Below are 20,341 nucleotides of genomic sequence, written 5' to 3'. Positions count from 1 at the left end.
TAATCGCGCTCAGCCGGGGCACACTCAGCACGAGGAACTCTCTCCACGATAAAGGAGAGAAAGGCAGGGAACAAGAAAGTATTGCAGAATTACTTCAAAAGATCCTTTAATCATGAATTGTGAGCAGAGGAGCTGAGTTCTCCTTAATTAAACAATAGCTTTAATCAGCCTTCAATAGCTGGCATTACTCAGAGGGTGGTGAGGCCCTGGCACGGGGTGCCCCATCCCTGGAGGTGTCCCAGCTCAGGCTGGAAAGGGCTTGGAGCAACCTGGGCTAGTGGAAGGTGTCCCTGCCCATGGCAGGGGGGTGGAATGAGATGAGTTTTAAGGTGCCTTCCCACCCAAACCATTCCATTGTGTGACATCAAGGCACACCAGTGAGCTGATAATTTTGTCTTTCTTAAAGTGGCATCAGTGAAAGGAAACCAGACAAGCCACTAAAGAAACCCAGGCAGGAGGTCTGGACCATCCACACATCATCAAGAGGGTCTGACTCCAAGTACTGCCCTGAGCTTTCCAGGCAACCCCAAGGCCATCACTCACTGAGGCCTTCCAGACAGACCTCAAGCCCATCACTCACTGCACACAGAAATAAAATGCATTTTCTTGCACTGCCCACTCTGCCTGCGAGCTCAGGGCACAACTGTGCTACATCCATACAGCCCCTGACAGGCAGCAGGGCTCTCCTGTGTCCCTTGGGATGTGCCCCAAAATCCTGTGTTCCCACAAGAGGCAGAGATATGGTACTCCCAGGGCAGGATCTCTGCTCTAGCACTGACCCAGCTGAGACTCACAAACAGCACTAAGGCAGTAATTTCACCCCTCAGAGAAAAAACAGCAGATCTTGCAGCAAGGGGGTGTTAATGAGAATATCAGCCCAACACCTCACCCTGACACGAAAGGGAAAACCTTCTTCTCCAAAACCAGCCTCAGGCCCAGGACTTGAAGCAATTTCACAGGGGAAGAAGATGTTTTTCACTTGCAGGCAGCTTTAATTTACCTCAGTGTTACATCTTTCCCTGTGAAAGCAAAACACTGAGATTTAAGCAGGTGGATTTTCAGGCTGTGGACCCAATACCTGCTTGTGGCAGAAAACTTCAGCAAGAGCAAAAGCAAAGTACCTGTTGTTATATCCACAATCCTGATGTATCCCAAACACAGTCCCACTTGTCTGGCAATTTCAAACACGCTGCTTGCCCAGATTCTGCAGTGGCTCTGAGAGTTTTACACACTGGGAAACTTCTTTGTGCCCATGGTGATTTATCAAAACAGGCTTTCTCCAAAATGCTATCCAGCTTTTCCATGCGTTTGTTTTGCATTTGACAAAGATTCATACCGGCTCAGTCAGAAAAAATAAATGCCACAAAACTTCTCCTTTAAGGAAAAAAAAAAAAAAAAAAAAAAAGAAAACAAACCCAAACCACCCAACCCTCACAGTCCAATGCTTTAGAAATGCTTCCACATGCTAATCAGCCTCCTATTCAGCTCCAGACTGAATAGGACTCCAACAATGACAAAGAAATACGCTGAACCTATCCCACATTTCATCCCCTTCACTCAAAATGTTGCTGTTACCTTGGTTTTCAGCCGCTTTGTGGGAGCTGCAGCAGAATGACAGCTGCATGCTAAAGCTGCAGGGATGGTCAAGAAACCAGGAGTGCTGGATGAAAAAATATCTGGCCCAGATTATGTGGAAAAAAAAAAAAAAAAAAGGGATTTGAGGGGATAGTAACTGATGCTGCAAATTTTTGTAAGAGTTAATATGAAAAAAAAAGCCAACAAAAAAACTCCCTGAGTTCTCTACAAAAACCACAGCCTTTTGTGGTCAGGCAGCAAAGGGAACTTTCTCTCAGCCTGGCAAGTATGAGTAGGATAAAAGCCCCTCCAAGCCCTTCCCTTTGAGAATCATCCATTTTTGTTATGTATTATCAACTGCCAGATGCCTCAGTGCAGATTTTCCTCCACATCCTTAACCTGAAAAACTCCAGCTTGTATTCTGGGAAAAGGACAAGCCAGCTCCTGCTGCAGTGGGTGAATCCAAGGTTGTTTCCCATTTCTGCAGAACATGGCACCACCACAGCAGAGGCAACTGGGCAAGTTTTCATAGGAATTCAGGTGGGAAGCTCCAGGACAGGTGCACACACGTCCTAGGGACACATTTCATCCCAAGCCCCAACAGTCACAAACTCCCCCACAATCGCTGGGAATCTGATTTCAAGACACTTTGGGGAGGCCTGGCAGGACTGGCTGAAGCACTGAAGTTTGCAGCTCCAATGGAGAAGTTCAGGAGGGAATCAGAGGTACCTCAGCAGCTCTGGGCACCTGGGTGCCTCTGTGCTGGAAACACTGCCTTCAAAGTGTGCCCTCGCCGGGCTCCAGCGCCTGCCCACGCACCGAGGTGATGCTGCTCCTTCTGCTCCCTGTCTCCCAAGATTAGAAACTCCCAGAGGCACAAACTTCCCATGACGTGCCCAGGCAGGACCAAGGGCAGCACAGCCTGGCACAAGGATCCTCGGCCCAGCACTTGAATTCAGGGAGAAGCAGCTCCCCAAAAAAAAAAAAAGCAAAGGGCCATCTGATCGGTGATCAAAGAGCCGCCCCAGAAACCTGCTAACACCAAACTGATTCACAGCTATCGACTTCAAAGGAGTTTTGCTGCCTGCCATCAGCTCGCCAGCCATCCAAAATTACTCCCTGAGCATCACTCAGAACACAAATGCAGCCAGTGGTTACTGACCAGACCTGCTTATCAGCATTTTACCACGCTGTTTGTGACTTTCCCTTTGGAAACCAGCACTTTAAAGGATGGTGGGCCTTGCAGAAAAGCCTTGGAAGCCCTCAAAATGCTTGGGATGTGGGACTGGTTGCCACGGCTGCTGTGCTGCTACAAAGACCAGAGCAAAGACCTTGCTGTCAGCTGGGTGCTGGCTGCTCCCTCCAGGCTTAAAGGAAAGCTCATCACACCACACTCCCCCAGAAAAGTCATAAATAACCTGCTGAGCGTCAAGGAGACAGGAAGCCCCAGACCCCATTTGGCACATTGACTTTCAAATTCAGTGGCCGGGCATTTGGAGGATGTGGTGAGGTCTCAGCTTCATAGGAACACCTACTGAATTAACAGAAATGTGATTAATGTCTGCGTGCAGGGCCTGCATGGTCAGACACAGGGACACAGCTGGCTGGTCAAAAATGGCAATCATTTTTTGTGATTTTACGGGTGAAAGCAGCTCATTTCTTCTTTTGTGCAGCACCAGACTGACACTGCTGGAGACAGAAACTCTCTCTCTGAAGGAGTATCATTTCCTTCAGGAGGGATGGCTGCCCAGAACATCCCACCAGTAACTTTCACTTCTTCTCTTTAAAGCCATGGAAGGAAGAACCACGCTGCTCTCAGCTCCAGCAAAGGTGATGAGGCTCCCAGAGGTGCAGTCTGACACATGCAAGCTGCCAAAGCAGTGAAGGACAGCTCTGTCCCACAGCCTCCTTTGGTGTTCAGGACAAAGTGTGGGTGAACCCAGCAATGCCAACTGCTCCAGCCTCAATTTGTTGTGTTTTCCAAGCATCACAGGCTATGCCCTTTGGTGTGTTCTATGAGAAAGCCTGGAGGCACCTCCCAAGCTTCTCAGTGCTGTGATCAACAAACTTTCACACCTTTCTGGCCAAGGGATGCAAAACCATGGGAAAGTAGTAAAGGATTATGAGCAATGTCCATTGACTCGTGTCGCCACCACTGTCAGAGCAGCTCTGGCTGGCAGCCCCAGCCTGGTGCTGATGGAGGGCACCATGTGCTCAGAGAAGCACATGGATGTTTGGATATAATCCTGTTCCAGGGCTGGAACAGGAACACACAGCACAAAGAGCACAGGCATTTTCAGAGCATCACAAGCTCTGGAGTTAAATTACATGCTCTGCTGATGACTTGACTTGATGCAGAGTCTGTTTTCAACCTTCTGTCTCCAAAACATCCAACACATGTGAAAAACAAGCCCACTTACGTGACTGACTCCAAAGGATGGAGTTCCATAGGAGTTTCTGATACTTCCAAACCTGCCAGGACAAAGCTAATTTTCAAACTCATTCATGCATTCTCTTGGTAACAAACTTACGCTTAAGGCTTGCTTTCAAACTGTTTGCATCAAAATCCAAACTAAAACACTTCAAACTCCCTGGTTTTCGTGGCATTCTGCTTCCTCAGGTCAAACTGGAGGAGCAGCTTCTGCTGATCACGATCCCACTGTTGCAACTGAGCCCTTGCGTGCAGCAAAGAGGCAAGAAGGGATTCTCCAGTTTCCCAACAGCTGCTCCAACACATCCCTGGGCACAGACACTCGATCCACATGAAGGAACTTTCCACTTGCTCTAAAACCGTGGAGCAGGTAGTGCCCCTCCAAGGTGGATGTCATGGGAGAGAGTGAAACGGAGATGGGGTGGCTTTGAAAGGGATGCAAATGCCCTTCTGAGACAGGAGCCCACTGATCCATGAGGAGATGTGAAACACAGGGCATCCCCCTCCCAGCTTTTGGCAAAACCCACCCAGCTGAGGTATCTGGAAAGGCAGATGGAAGGTTGGCCACAGGCTGGGCCTCCAGACACATTGGCAAGGGGGGAAGTACAGAAGTGCATTCAGACATTCCGACTTCAGGCTTTTGTAATTACAGGATAAGTGCTGGCTTACTTTAATTCACCTCTTTCATTGAGGTTTTATCATTCTTAACTCTGAGCTTTTTTTTTTTTTTCATTTGTTTGTTTGAAATCTGAAACCTGACCTATTGGAGGAGCCGAACAAAGCCCTAAGACAGAACAAAAAAGGAAGAGATGTAAAAAAATAAAATAAATAAATAAATATATATATATATATATATATATGACAGCACTCACATAAAACCCCAGCTGGCAGGGGGGAAAGCCACATCCTGGGAGGGGGTTTCCCCACTTCCTTCCCCTGCTGGGACACAACCCCTTGGGATGCCAGGGAAGCTGCTGTTCCCAGCGCCAGCTGTGTGGACGCTGGGGTAGGAGGGTTTGAAGGCTGCTGCCTTTCCCCACGCTGCCTTCAACAGGCAGGCCCTTGTTCCAGGCACAGGCAGGCTGGGAGACCACAAGGGTCCCTTCTGGATTACTATGGATGAAGTGGGAGCATTGTATGAAGGCAACGGGGAGGATGGAGCCTGCTCCGCCAGAGCGAGCCACGCAGCAGAGCTGGGCCTTTGCCTCCCCCTCTTTGAAGGCATTTCAGGCAGAGATGGAGCCACACAAACACCCTGCCTATCTCAGAGGCTGAAGAGGGGCCCTGGTTTGCCAGAGGTTCCCCAGCTGTGGTATGCAAACCATTTTTTGGGTGGTACACGGAGCACACGCATCTGGAGAGACACCACCAGCCTGTATCCAGACAAACAGAGTCAGACCAAAGCAGCCCTAGGAAAGGCATGCATATTAAATCGAGATTTAAAGGGTATAAAAATAATCCGTTTGATCTGGGAGTGATGTTTATATTATTTTCCGTGCTCACTACAAACAGACAATTAAAAAAATGTCATCTGCTGTAATTGTGATTCCCATCTCCTGCCTGTCTCAGCAGCAGGTACACAGGATTCAAAGCACTCCTGGCCATGAGGCAGTTGCACGTAATTCTGCTTTTCCTGGAGACACATCTTCAGGCTGGCCAAGTTCCACCAACCTGGGAAAGCCAACAGATTTATACCCCTGAGGACTCAGGCTGCCATAGGTACAGCATTTCCTTGTTCTGCAATTAACACCTCAAGTATAATTGTCACTAATAATCTCTTTTTGATAGGTAGGTTGTCTTTTTTGTTTGTTTGTTTGTTTTCACAAAGCAAATGCAGAAAAAGTGGATTTCAAACACCTCCAAAATATTTCTCTCGCCTCTACTTCCAGTCATCTTTGGCTGCTTTGGTCTTTCAAGGGAGGCACAACAGATGGGTATCACACTTTAGGTGCTGACTGTTGGTTCAATAAGAAGCTTTTCCGGGCTCCAAAAAAAACCTCCTTTACTCTCGAGTTATGACAAAGTCCAACTGTACAACAACCCCATTCCAAGGCACCACTTCTGCCAACCTGCCTTTGCCAGAGCAGCCATCCCTGGCCAGGAGCTCTCTGCCACCAGGAGATCCTGCAGGTATGGAGTGATACATAAACATCAACGACCAAACCCCACCTAGGGATGCTCAAAACACGGTGACGACTCTCCACCCACACAGCTTCTCCCGTGTGGTGAGGGCTCAGTCCTCCCTGGGACAGTGTGGAGAAGGCAACACCGAGGGGTTGGGACTGTCCAGCTGGTTTGGTACAGCCAGGTCTTGCTGTCCCTTGCTGGAAACAAGAAATGGTTGGCTCAGCATCTTCTCCAGGTGCACAAAAGGATGTTACCCATGCGACAAGTGAGTGCTGCGCAGCAGGGTAGTCCTGAAAGTAAAAGCAACAGCCCCAACCCAAACAAAGCAAAGTTGCTTAGCTCATCACATCCAGCTTTACACCATCCAAATAATTCTAACCTCACCCCTCATCTCCAATTCCTCCCACTCCTTACACTTAAATGACAATCCCAGGCCTGTTTGCACCAATTTTCGTGATGAAGCGACAGGGCCCCTGGCAGAGCTCAAATCCTTTTTGCTTCTGAAAGCTGGAGGACTACACAATTTTCTACACAGAAGAGGAAAGTCAAGAGTAATCTAAACTGTTAGCCCAAATTATAAGATTATATCCGCACTTACATAAACATGTCAAGGTCCAGCTAGCATAAATATTTACTTTCAAAGTTCATTTTAGCATCAAGCTCGCTACAGGAGATGCCAAATTTGTGAGAAAGCTGCAGAGATATTAAGGTTGCAAGAGGTCTATCCATCTGCTGCTTCAAATAACCTCCCCAAGGCAGTAAAACTTCTGTTGTACAGATTAACTGGGATTGACAGAAGAGAGAAAATTAAATTAGAGGCAGAAAAGAAGAAGGGCAGTAAATTATGTGCAGTTTACATCCCACCAGCCTGAAACATATGCTCCCATAAACCCAATTTCCACAAGCCTCAGAAGCAGGTATGCCAGATTAAATCCTTCTATTTTATGGCACAAGCAGGACTTTTTGGAAGCTGTTTTACCTGCACAAGCTGCACAAATACAAGCTACTGAAGACCCTCATCTGCCCTATCACCCTTGCTGACACAGCCTTCCCCTCTTCCGAGATTAAACGCTTGACTTAGCACCCGTCAGCAGAGCACAGGTGGCTGCTCAGAGCTTGCTGAACACCAGGAGTCCCTGCCAAGGGAAAAAACAGCAGGCCTGAGAGGAGTAAATTTAACCCTAGATGCTGCATCTGTGGGGCCAGGCTCCAAAACATCCCACCTCAAGGGTCAGGGCAGGAGGCTTTTCCCCACCTGGCCACATCTCCTGCATCAGGAGGAGGTTTGGTGGCTGTTGCAGGACAGCAAAACCCCACGGCACCAGGGAAAGTTGGCCCCAGAGATCTGTCCCAGCCAGGATGATGCCAGTTCCCCCGAAAACAACTGTAAGCTCTGGGTAGGAGGTGCAGGAAACTCCTGGCAGAGGGATGGGCTGAGGATGATCAGATGAAGGTGGAGTGAGGTCCACCCGTCACGCCTCTTGTTTTGCTGCTCAGAGTTCCCCACTGCTCTACAAAGTGAAGACACCAACCAGCTCAGCAGGGGGAACTTCAGACCCTCCCAGATCCCCTCAATTACTTTTTCAGATGTTTTGCAGTGATCAGGAGACAGGGACAGGGCAGCAGGGACTCTTCCACATCACCAAGCTCGCCTGTGGCCCTAACAATTTCAGGAAGCATCTTCCAATTCTCAAAACAGAGCCCTCCCAAGAGGAGGAAGCAGATGGAGAAAGTTATTTTCCCCCCTTGCATGACCTGCTTTAATAAATGCACACTCAGTTCTTTTCTGCCTTTTTTTACTGAGTTAAGCACAGGCATGGAATTTCTGGGAAGTTCACAGTGTCGGCGATCAAACCTCTTGTTCATGCAAGAGCCCAGGGATTTATGAGTGCCAAGTGCACTCATTAGAGGAGTGGGCTGCTCATTCAGTAACATCCATCTCCCTGCCAACTCAACTCAAGCTGGAAATGCAGGAGAAACAAAGGATCTGGTCCAGTGGATCTTCATCCAACCCACTCCACCTGCCCATGGCTCCCAAGAAAAGAAGATAGAAATCTTCCTCTTATGCATTTGCTGTCAAGATAACCGTTGTACTGCTTAAGGATGAAAGGCAAAAGTGGATCTTTCTAACTACTCTCACCAAATTAAAGCTGAAGCAAGCTCCTGATAGTTCAGCTTTACTAATTCAGACTTTCTCAGATGTTTATGATAATTGTCTTCTGGGTAATTTGTTTAAATTTATGTGTAAACAAAGGGTTTGTAGACATCTACAGCCTCACAGAGAGTGTGTCATTTCTGAAAAACATTTCAGCCATAGTTCACTCTTTTCATTTTCCCCTCAGAGGAAACCAATTCAAGGCCAAGATTATGGCATTACCTGCAGCAGGAGCCAGTGCAGCGTCACAGGCCTCTGCAAATCAAATGGCCAGTTTTAATATTTCCTAAAGTGGTCCTCAAATGAGAAAAAGCCTTCTGTTTCCCTGCTTCTCTGAATGTCTTTGGGCAGCTGCTCAAGAGGCGTAACTCAGTTTGACTGCACTGGAGGCCACTGGCCATGTGCCCACAGGCACCAGCAGAAGACCTCTGCTGGTCCCTCCACCCCAAAAAAGGTCATTTCACCCAATTCTGCCCCTCATTGTCTTATAAAGGACTCCTTTTTTTTTTTTTTTTTTTTTTTTTTTTTTTTTTTTTTTTCCCACTGAATATGTAAATATCCATCAACTTGTACCTGTTTACCTTTCTCTTACAGGAAGGGTTAAGCTAGGGCACCTTTTTTCCACTTTCCAAGTGGTTTTTGGGGAGATTTTTTACAAGAAAATGGGAATCAAGAGCTTGGAACTATAAACTCATAGTCTTCCCTAGCAAAAGGAGAGGGAAGAGCAAGCCAAGCCTCCTGTGAGTGGGGCAGCTTCCACAGCAACTCATCTCCAACTGGAGATATCTCCAACTCATATCGGAACTGGGAGTTCCGATACTCCTGGTCCTGGTCAGGGTGTATTTGCAAAGCCCATCCCCAAACACACACCATGATCTATCCATCCCCAAACACACACCATGATCTATCCATCCCCAAACACACACCATGAGCTAACCATCCCCAAACACACACCATGATCTATCCATCCCCAAACACACACCATGAGCTATCCATCCCCAAACACACACCATGATCTATCCATCCCCAAACACACACCATGAGCTATCCATCCCCAGACACACACCATGAGCTATCCATCCCCAAATACACACCGTGATCTATCCATCCCCAAATACACACCGTGATCTATCCATCTCCCAACACACATCCTGGGCTCTCCATCCCATAATCATCTCCCTCCCCATGTCTCACCCATGCTCTTCACCTGCCAGTGATCAGCCAGATCTAAACTTTCCTTCACCTACTGCATCCATGCTTTTCTAAAATGCTCCTCATCCTAAAAAACCCCAACAAAACAACAACGAAGAAACCCAACAAAAAAACCCTAAAAGAAGCCAAGTCTGGTGTTTACTTCCTGATTTCCACCTGTAGCAACCTGAAACAAAGCAACAATCAGAGTTTTGCTGCATCACATTCTTCCCTGCTAACAATACTTGCCAGTGATGCTTGATAAGTCCTGTTTACCCAAACCAGCACAAGTAGAATAACACATGTCAACCAACTGCTTTTTCATTTAGGACCCTTAGCCCAGAGGAGGGGAAGCAAAACCCTTTCCCCATTCAAACACCACCTACTCATGCCAGGAATGCCTCAAGTTAAGAAAACTTGGGTAAATAAAAGTTTAAAAGTTCTGACTCTTAGGAGCTGTTTTACTAGGAATTCCACTTTCTGCTTAAATAAGTGAGGTAAGTCCAGCTAGTTATGTTTCTACTTATATTAGTTTCATATATGGGATACCAAGTATTTTTATTTTTTCCAGATCCGAGAAGATGAAGCTTTCTGCACTGGCCCCTGTTCTTGTGGGAATATAAAGAGAAAACCATGCCTCTCCTCCTAATGTATTAGTGCCCCCTAATACACACCAGATGATCAATAAACTGCATAAAAATTAAATCAAACTGACAGTCTTTAAAAAAAAAAAAAAAAAAAAAAACAAAAACGGGTTCTAAGCAGAAACAATTGTTTTAAAGACTGTGGTGTCTGGAGTATGAAACTCACGTGCTGTTGTGTTATTAATCTCTTTGTTGGAAGCCAGTTGATTTCCCCTGCCCTGTGTGTCTGTCAATTAAATATTCAGCATCGCAGCCACAATGGAAGGGTTGATGTTTTGGAATGCAAAAAGTTTTTTTTTTGGTGTTTCTTTTTTTTTTTTTTTTTTTTTTTTTTTGAGACGCGCTGTTGACAGTTCCCTTCCATGCCACAGCATCTCCAAAAAAGCCATTGCAATCTCCAAAAGCCGAGAGAGGCAGGAAAACCAAAAGCTTTTCCAGGGGTTGCGAGAAGCGCTCCAAACTTGTAAAGTTTAGCGAGAGGGGAGAAAGAGAGAAGAAGAGCGCTGGTAAAACCGCCCAGCAGAGCGACACAGCAACCAGAGTTGCTATTTTCCATGATTAACTAAAAAACACGAGCCCGCAGAGCGCTGCCTCCACCTGGAGCCGGCCCCGGCGCCGCTGAGGAGCCGCCGCTCCATGGCCGGGAGCGGGGCCCGGGCCGGGGGCAGCCCCGGGGCGCATCCCCGAGCCCACAGTGCCCATCCCCGAGCCCACAGTGCCCCCTGCGCACCGCCCGGCTGCTCCCCGCCTCCGGAACCACAGCAAATCACCGAGAAATCAGCGTGTTTGGGGTGCGGGGTGCCGTGCCCGGCTCTCCCCGCGGGGACCCCCGGCTGTTCTCCCCCGGCCCAGCCCGGCCCGGCCCGGCCCGGCCGCTCCCCGGCTCCCCCCGCTCCCTGCCCGGCCCGGCTCTCCCGGCTTTTGTTTGGGAAGCGGCGCGGCCGGGGCACGGCCGACTTCTGCCCGCCCGCCGCCCAACTTTCCCAGAAAGTTTTTTTCTGCCCGAGGAGCGGTGTTGGAGGGGTTTGGGAGCGGGGAGAAGGGGCCCGCGGTGCTCACCCATGACGAGGCAGAGGCAGTCGAGGCAGATGAGCAGGGCTTTCTTGCTGCTGCTCTTGGCCGGGTTGTTGTTGAGCGCCGGGCTGCCCCCATTCTTGCTCTCCGGCGGGATCGCCTTGTCGTACTTGTAGCTCTGCATTATCGGGGGCGAGAGCCCGGGACGAGCCGTGCCGAGCCGAGCCGAGCCGAGGCGGGCCGTGCCGGGCCGCAGGGAGCCTGCTCGGAGCCGAGCCGAGCCGAGCCGAGCCGAGCCGAGCCGAGCACACGCCGTGCACGGGGAGGTGCTGCCCGCGCCGCGCCGCCGGAGCCGCTCCCGGCCTCTCCGGTGGGGCAACGGGGAGGCGAGAGGGAGAGAGGCAGGCGGGTCTTCCACCAAGGAGAGACGAGTTTAAAAAAAAAAAAAAAAAAAAATTCGAAGTAGCAAAATAAAAAAAAAAATAAAAATAAAAAAAAAAAAAAAAAAAAAAAACACCAAGCCCTCTCCCCTCTAAAAAAAAACACAAAAACAATAGGAAAGTAGTGAAGGGGCAAAAAGTTTGTCCCAAAGGCGGTGGAAAAGTCCTGGAGGAAAAACTGGGGGGGGGAAGGATTAAAAAAAAAAAAAAGTAAAAAAAGTTAAAAAAAAAGTATGTGTGTCTGTATGTGTATATATATATATATATGTCTCTCTAGATATATGTGTGTGTGTATATTTTTATCAAGGTCTCAGTCCAGGAGAAGATGCAGGGGATGCTGCCCCGGGGGCAGGTGGGCTCCGCTCTGCTGTGCTCTGCTGTGCTGTGCTGTGCTGGGGGCTCCCGCCGTGCCCGCCCCAGCCGCTCTGGGAGCCACCAGCTCGGGTTCTGGACTTTTATTCCGCGAGCCTTTCCACTTCTCAGGAAAAAAAAAAAAAAAAAAAGAAAAGAAAAAAAAAAATAGGAGGAGGGAGGAAAATCAGTCACTTCGCCTCGGATGGGATCTCCAAGTAAGCACAGCCCCTTTCCTGCATCTGACATTTTACATAGATAATTAACTCCACATTTTTTTCCTGAGGGAAGTTAAAAAAAAAAAAAAAAAAAAAAAAAAAGAGTTAGGAACTGAAGTTTTCTCTTGCAGACCAGAAGGAGGGAGGGAGGGTGCCTCTAGCGTTCATTCTTACAGGAGTGCAGGGGGGAAAAGAAAACAAGCAGCCGATCCAAGGCTGGAGGACTCCTGAAAGCTGGGAACGGTGCAAGGGGCAGAAAACTAATAACAAATAACTTCATAAACATTTTTATCTCTTTTTTTTTTTTTTTTTTTTTTTTTTTCTTCCTGCCCTCCTGCTGTTCCTTGTGCTGAGACAGAGGATGGGACATGATGTGTGTGGTACCCACAGACCCTGGCAGACCCCTGGGCTGAAGTTTTTGGCTGTGCCACCTTTCCAGGTGCCATCTCCCAACCGGGGCAGCTTTGCCCTCCCTCCTGCAGCAGCAGCACCTCCATCAAATGAGTGTAACAAGAGAGCTGAGCCAGGGATTGTTGTGTTGGTTAATCGCTCCTTTGGTCTAATTAAAAATCATCAAGGAAGTAAAAGGAAAGATTTCCCAGGAGCCGGAGCTGGCAGGAGGGCTCTGAGCAGGGGAGAGAGCTGCCATCCCAGAGAACTGCTCAGGACAGTGTTTAACCACTTCTCCTCTTATTTTTGGGTCGTGCATTTCACCTCCAGCTGTCACCTGTGTGCTGGCACACATCCTGCTGCATCCCTGGTGTTTTCCAGGCAGGGAGAGCCCCCCATGAAGGCCACCCTTCCCTGCTGCAGACCATAACCCGAGCGCTGGAGAGTGTTCTTGGGCAAGGGCAGGTTTTCCAGGAATCTGTTTAGACACATCCATGGGCACACCGAGGCCAGCCCGGGAGGGAGGAAGAAAGTGAAGCGGCTGTTTTTAAATTTTAATTTTATATGTGTGGTGTTAAAAGAAAGGGGAAAACAGACCTTGGACCTTCCCCCAGTTCTTTCATTAAAGCCTTAGTGGGGTGAAATCAGGTGCCACCTTGCTGTTGAGGGGACTCTTTTCTCCATTATCACCCCATGGCTCTGAATACAAAAGCATCACTTTTGGCCCAAAATGGTGCCAACCACCCACCCAGGGGGCCAAGCTGCCCACAAGGAGACATCTCAAGGTCTCTCTGTCTCTCCCCTGAGTGTGGCAGAGGTGTGGGTGCCTAATTTAGGCCCCTTGGACGCCTGGAGCAAGTGGAAAGAATCTCCACGTGGGAATTCTGTCCCAGCTGTGGGCACAGTGCCCAGCCCAGCTCATGTCCACTGTGGGGCCAAACATCCACCTTCCCCTCACCCTTCAGAGCCTGGCCCAGCCTAGAGGAGCCCACAGATCCCAGCAGCTGGCTCCAGCTTCCCCACATCCCCAAATCTCCTGATTCCCTGGGTTAAATTCCATTTTGCGTTCAAAGCAAGGAGGGAAAAAAAATAAACAAAAATTGAGACTTATCATTGTAACACCAAATTAAAAAAGAAAAAAAAAAAAAAGAGGCTTTCTTGTACTTTCAGAGAAATTTGAAATTATGGTTTTGTATTTGCATTTACAAGACCCCTCAGGCTACTTATGTTTGCATTTTCATAACAAAAAGATTGTGCTGTTAATTGATGCAAGCCAAGGCACACAAATCTGAATCTTGGGCAGTTTCTTAAGGGAGCAGTAGCCACCACAATTTCCCAGTTCACATTTGACAGTGGGTAAGTCAGCAGTGCCAAAAAGCAGCTTCTGTGCCTTTGTCAATAATATGCAAAGATTCATTGGTAATAATTAATTGTTTATTCATAAATGGAATTATCAAATACACCATGCAACAGTAACCTTCAAGACCTCATCATTTCCTTTCAGTCAGTCTTGAAATTCTCACTGTGGACTGATGTTTTGCTTTATATAAATTATTTAAGCTAATTGAGTTTGTATTTCTAGTGATTTTTTTTCTCTGCATTTTTAAGAAGGACTGATTTTCACCGCCTTCCCATCCCAGCTGGACCAAACCTCTGGTGAGCAAGGAATACACTGATATAATTTCAGGGAAGATCAAAAATTGTTGTACCACTTGTTCTTTCCCGGATTTATTTCCTAGTCCAACAATTTGAAAAGAGGAATTGAGTTTTATTCATTCAATCTTGTCATTTTAAGAGAATCATCTCTTTAAGGCTATTCCTGGAATGGGCAAAGGGGGAAGAACTAGTTGCTGCCCCTTTTATCATTGTATCAGTGGGACAGAACTATGTGGAAACCTGTTCATGGGATATCAAGAACTTAAATATTGAGAGAAGGTTTTAGGTGTACTTTACTCACTCACCATGACCAGTCAATATGATCCCGGCCAAAGGGTATCTGCCAAAAAAAAAAAAAAAACCAAAACAACAAACAAACACACCAAACCAAAAAACAACAGTAAAAATGTTCTTGTATTTCCCATTTTTCTTTATTCTCCATAGAAGAGGGTGCTCAAGTGGTACACTAAGGTCTGGTTTGGGGCAAGAGGAGCCCAAGCCTCTTGCTTGAGAGGTTGTGAGAGCTTGTGTTTCAACCATGTGCACAGGGTTGGTGTGAGGAGAGAGAAGGGAAGGGAGGAGGCTCAAAATTGTGCTCAGAAGCTCATGGAAGTAGTTTATCCCAGACATTATTTAACATAAAATAACCAGTTGCTGGAGCAGGGAGTGAACCTGTAGCCTGCCCTTATGCTCCTGCTTACCCCACCCTGCTCCCCTTGGCTCAGCACAGCTTTAAGGTGTCCCCACAACGTGTTCCATCAGTCCAGCATTGGCTCTGGGGTGCAGAGACAGCTGGGCAGCAGCACTGCCCTTGGCCACTCCTGGGGATGCTCCTTGGCCAGGCAGGACATGGCCCTGGTGCTCTGGGCTGCTCCACTTACAAGTGTAGAGTATCCCAGAATCCTGGAATGGTTTGGGATGGAAGGGATCTTCAAGATCATCTAATTCCCCATGGGCAAGGACACCTTCCACCATCCCAGGTTGCTCCAAATCCCGTCCAACCTGGCCTTGAGCACTTCCAGGGATAAGGCAGCCACAGCTTCCCTGGGCAACCTGTGCCAAGACCTCTCCACCCTCACAAGGAAGAATTTCTTCCTCATACCTGATGTAACCCTGCCCTCTGTGAGTTCAAAGCTATTCCCCCTTCTATCACTCAATGTCCTTGTCCAAAGTCCCTCTTCACTTCTCTTGGATCTCCTTCAGCTACTGGAAGGGGTTCTAAGGTCTGCCTGGAGCTTTCTCTTCTCCAGATTGCAACCCTTCTGCTCTTCCTGATGTGGATGCTGTTGCAGAGCAGTTTGATGCCTGAAGTGTGCCCGGTGGGATGCTCAGTTTGATGCAATGCCCAGTTCCAAGCCCCTCCTTCCCCCTCAGACCTACAGCCACAGGTCTTCCTTGGGAACTCACTTTGCTTTTCTGTCACAGGGAGGATTTTGGCAGCAGCTCTTCTGGGAGAGGGGACACGCAGTGTGGGAGGACCAGGCCCTGCCTATTGTATTTCTGGGAGCTGCTAATGACCGTGGCTGCAGCAATCCTAAAATAAGAAAGTGAACTGATTGTTATCCGTTATCTGAGATTGTTCCCCACCGAAGGGGGAAATCAGAGCACAGTTACGTGCTCCAAACCAGGTGGCCTGAACTGGAGTCACGAGGCAGAAATACCAGTAAACTTCTGAAAAGTCCAAAGCTCAACCACCACTACCCTGTTCAGGGGTATTTTTAGCATCACCAGCTGCTGCAACTGGTGAAAACACCCTCAGAGGGATGATGAGTGGGGACATTGCCCTGCTCACCCCGTGGCAGGAGGAGGTTGATGGCAGGACACCTGCTGTGTCCCCCTGCCCGTGTCCCCATGCTGGACACTGGCGCCAGGTTGTCCAACCTGCACAGTCAACACTGCCCTGTTAAATTTTTACAAAGGCTGCAGTCAGACCTGTCATTGCAGAGAAAGGCAAATAAAAGTGAAATCCAAAGGGGGGCCCAGTTCTGCCCTCCTCAGTGCGGCTGGGAAGGATCAAGCCTCATAAACCTTCAGGTCATTAAAAAGAATTAGCTGATAAATGTCATCCTGGTGCAGCGTTTGGTGCTGCTCAGGAAGTTGGGGGTCCAGGCTGATGGAGGCCAGGAGGGTCAGCCCTCAGGCACGTGCCTCAGTGACCCGAGGGGTGGGACATTCTGTGGTCACGGACAGTTCCTGGCATCACAAATCACTCAGGGTCAGCAACATTCAATTTGCCAACGACTTAAAGTCCAGCTTGTTTTGAAACCAGCATCTGTATTCCTGCCAAGTTTCACAACCCTGAAGTTTCTCCCTAATTTAATTTAGTTCCCCTAAATCTTGCTGGCTCTTGACATGATTGGAGGATTTCAATTGACATTATTGCAGAAATGAGAAAAAAAAAAGGAAATAAATTTCAAATGACATGGTCACAACAAAAAACTTGAAAATGTGAGCTCGAAATCTCATCCAAAACACAGAAGTTGTAATAAAGGACGTTATTTGATTTAAGATTTTCTAAAGACCAAATCCCATGATTTTTAAGGAGCCTGATTTATAATTTGGGGACACTGGGGACTGGTAACACCTTGTGTACAGTCACGGCTGTGCCTGTCTTTCGTCAGCCATCCCTCTCTTCGAAAAAGAGAATAACAGCACCATCTACTGCCATTCCTCAGCATTCGCTTGGAAATCCCAAACTCCAGCTCCATCAAGACACCTCAGCAGGTCATGGCCCAGTATTGACAGAGAAACGAGCAAACTTGGACTGCAAAAATCAAACATCAGCAATCTAAATTACTACCGATGCGTGCTAATTATGAAAAATTTCAGGCCTCAGTTAATACACCTTCCCCCTATAATTGTAGCATTGAAAAAAGCATTTCACCAGACCAGTGTTTTGATATATTTCCCCCCAAAATCCTTTCCCGTGTTTATTAGCGCAGCCTTGAAGGGCTGTCTGTAGAATTCTCGATTTCTACCGTGGGCCAGGCATTTTCACCATCAACAACAGCTCATGAAAGAGGTGGAACATCACCCTCATTTCCAGCCTGGTAAAATCCGGGTCTGTGCTCGGGGCTGGCCAGCTCCCAGGAGTTTGTTTGAAAGTCAAGAATGTGCCATGGTTTAATTACGCTCCTATGCCGGGGACTAAATGAAAGCCCCGTTATAAAGAACAGTCTCAGAGGAGAGGTCCATGCTTGGGGTTTCTCTCCCCTCAATTGATTACTGGTTAACTCGGGGTAGTTAACAAGTTTGTAATGTCTGGTCCAGGCACTTCCCAGGTATTTGTTGCAGGATACAAACATTTGTGGTTTATAAAGTAAACAGGTCTGCCGACGTTTTTTCGGCTCGGATTTATTTCTGGTCGCGAAAACCGTCTCAATGACCTGGTTGAAAATGCTCCGCATCCAAGTGAAAAGTGAAAGAAAAATTAATATCTTTTTTTTCATGTCTAGACCGAGCCGTTTTTATGGGCCACCCCACAGCTTTTGGCATCACCTTCAAGGCGTGAAGCCCTGGTGATGAACACGGGTGCTGGTGGGGCAGGTGTGTGGTGGCCACCGTGGGGCAGCAGGAAAAATGATGCTGAACATGAGGTTGTGCCTTCCCAAAGTGAATCAAGACTCTGCTTTGATGGGATGATACTGGAGGAATGTGTGTGTGTTACTGGGGAAGCAGAGAGAGGCTTTTGAAAGACAAAAGAAAAAAAAGTGGAGTAAGATTGGGGCTCATCAAGTGATGAAGCAGTACTAGAAAAAAGTGAAGCCCCACATGTGGGGAACCTCTGTCCATCCTGTCTTGCACAATTATGCAACAAGAAATGGAGTTTCACCAGGGCAGAGCTCCAGCATCACTCCTCACATGAGCTGCGAGGGCCAGCCCAGGTATTTGTATACAATGCACGAGTCCCTGGGCTTATCTGCTCCCAAGTCTCTCTATCTTGATAAGTCATTGTCCACCAGCCTCAAGAATCTCAATGTGTTTGCCAGGGCTAGGCTGGACCCTCCCCAAATATTTGCTCCAGCATGCAGGCTGGGTTTGCTGGTCATCCATCTGTGCCATGCAGTGCCAGGGGAAGGTAAAGGAGATGAACAGCCCAGTTCTGCCATGGAGGAATTTCCCTGCCTCTGCACCAAAACAGAGAGAAAAGATGTTTTTCAGGCACAGACAAAAGAGCAAGGTTTTGCCACGTGGTGACAAAATTTAAGGGTTCCATGGCAGCAGCTGCTTGAGCAGGAGGGGGGGGCAGGACCTCAGTGGGCTCTGAGTTCTGCACCAAGCCTTCAAGGGGCACAGCACACACACAAAATCTCACCAGCAGCCTTCAAAGCCTGCTCTTTGCTCCCATTTATCTTATCTAGTGCTCCACTGAAGCATGGATTTACATAATACACACCTAATATATTAATGTTGCTATTCATCGAGAGGATCCCGGCACTGTTGTCTTTGAAAGTCTTGCCAGAAACGATCAGGCTCCTTAAAACACAAGAGGGTTTTTATAGCTCCGAAAAGGATTTGCTCTCCCATTTGTATTCTGAACCCTTTCACAGAGGCTGTTTGCTTCTGTGATAAGAGCCAGGCCCAAAAACTGAGGAGTGGTAGGATCCACAGTGTGGGTTAGTAGCACATTACAACACTACAGTGCTCCAATAACTGACTCAGCATGAACCAGTTGTTTCACACCCCCTTTCTAGATGCAATTTTTTCCCCAAAAATTATCTTGCAACACGGCATTTTAATACTCAAGCCTTGTCACACTTGTCACACACATTTCCATTGAAAAAACTTTTTCATCTTCCCTCTAAGTGCACAAACTTCCCTTCTTGCTTCAGTTTTCTATGCCAGTTTAATTTTACTTGGGACAGTGGATTTCCAAAGGCTGAAGAAATGTCTGTAAAGAAGAAAAAAAAATCTGTTCAAGTTATGATATTATTATAAGGTTATTATGACCTTAATGCAGCTCAAATGACTTTACAAATGCGCACAAAGTTGCCTTGCAGACCACAGTATTAAACCACTAGAAGGAGGCTATTTTCCCTGTAAAACAGATTCCCTGGGATATACATCCAGCCTATCTTTTCCTTTATTTTGAATGGGATGAAAAAATACTTGCTTTTACATGAATTTTTTGGGCATAAATTATTCTTCTCCCCAAAGGTGGAGTAAGAAAAATGAGAAGCACATTGCCCACTTTATTTTAAATAGTGACAATGATCAAACCTTGGAACATTTTTTTGAGTATTGGGTTAGTGGTTGATCTTTCTACCTTCATGTCTTGCTTTGTGGTGCAGCTGAACACAAAATATTGAGCTCAGTGCAGGAGGAGATGAAATTAGGTGGCTTCAGCTATCCAGAGACTCAGACCATGGCATTAATGGTCTCTTCTGATCTTCAAAATCTGCAAATTTGCTCTGAATCAGGGATTATGAAATAGCAAAGAGTAAATCCCTCTAAAATTGGTAGTAAATGTCAGGGACTACACTTTAAACACACAAATACACAGGTTCACTGACTGCCATTGCCCAACAGCCCACAAATAACTCGAGAGCTCCATCACAGACCCTTTATCTCCTTTATCAGAATTGCTAACATCAAACACTGAATGTCAAAATCCTCCTGCTTCCAAACCACGAGACTATTTTGAAACACTGGGATTCAAAAATGAAAGAAAAATAAACCTTCCCCCTTAAAAATGATGCATTTTGGGTTCTCATTCTACCCATCCTCACCTGCCCACCTTTTCCCAGGCACACTCCCACCTTCACCTCCCACTTCTGCCTTCAGCAAATCCTCGCAGCACTGGCTGCTGGGAAAATGGGGCAAAATGTTGGGGTGACAAACCCAACTGCAAAAGCACAAATCACACAAGTCTGGGAACGCACTGTGTTCATTTGGGTTTGTTTTCATCTGCTTTTAAGGGCTGGCCAACCTGGGTGGCTCTGCCTGTGCTTCTGTGGCCACTTGACAAGCAGCCCAAAAAATACTGGTAGGTCATGCCAGGCATTAAGGAACCTGGCTCTGGTTTTACCTTTTTCTACTGTACTTGGGTGAAAAGCTCCTAATAATGGCCCTTAAAGAGAAAACATGAATCACAGAATGGTTTGGGTTGGAAGGGACTGTAAAGATCACCTTGTTCCAGTAGGGATACC

At 47.4% G+C, this 20,341-nt stretch overlaps 1 protein-coding gene across 1 annotated transcript in view; it reads right to left on the bottom strand.

The window, feature by feature from the left end:
- The window catches only part of PLPP3 (phospholipid phosphatase 3), a 43,736-nt gene extending 31,099 nt beyond the window's left edge, over positions 1-12,637 (bottom strand). Inside the window, exon 1 of the mRNA XM_083867352.1 lies at positions 11,183-12,637. Within this exon, the coding sequence (XP_083723478.1) occupies positions 11,183-11,321 (139 nt within the window). The 5' untranslated portion in view covers positions 11,322-12,637. The remainder of the gene's footprint in view (positions 1-11,182) is intronic.
- Positions 12,638-20,341: the final 7,704 nt, after the last annotated feature.

This window comes from Zosterops lateralis, assembly GCF_965231275.1.
Source record: "Zosterops lateralis genome assembly, chromosome: 9".
NCBI lineage: Eukaryota > Metazoa > Chordata > Aves > Passeriformes > Zosteropidae > Zosterops > Zosterops lateralis.
This window is presented reverse-complemented; position numbering and strand designations above follow the sequence as displayed.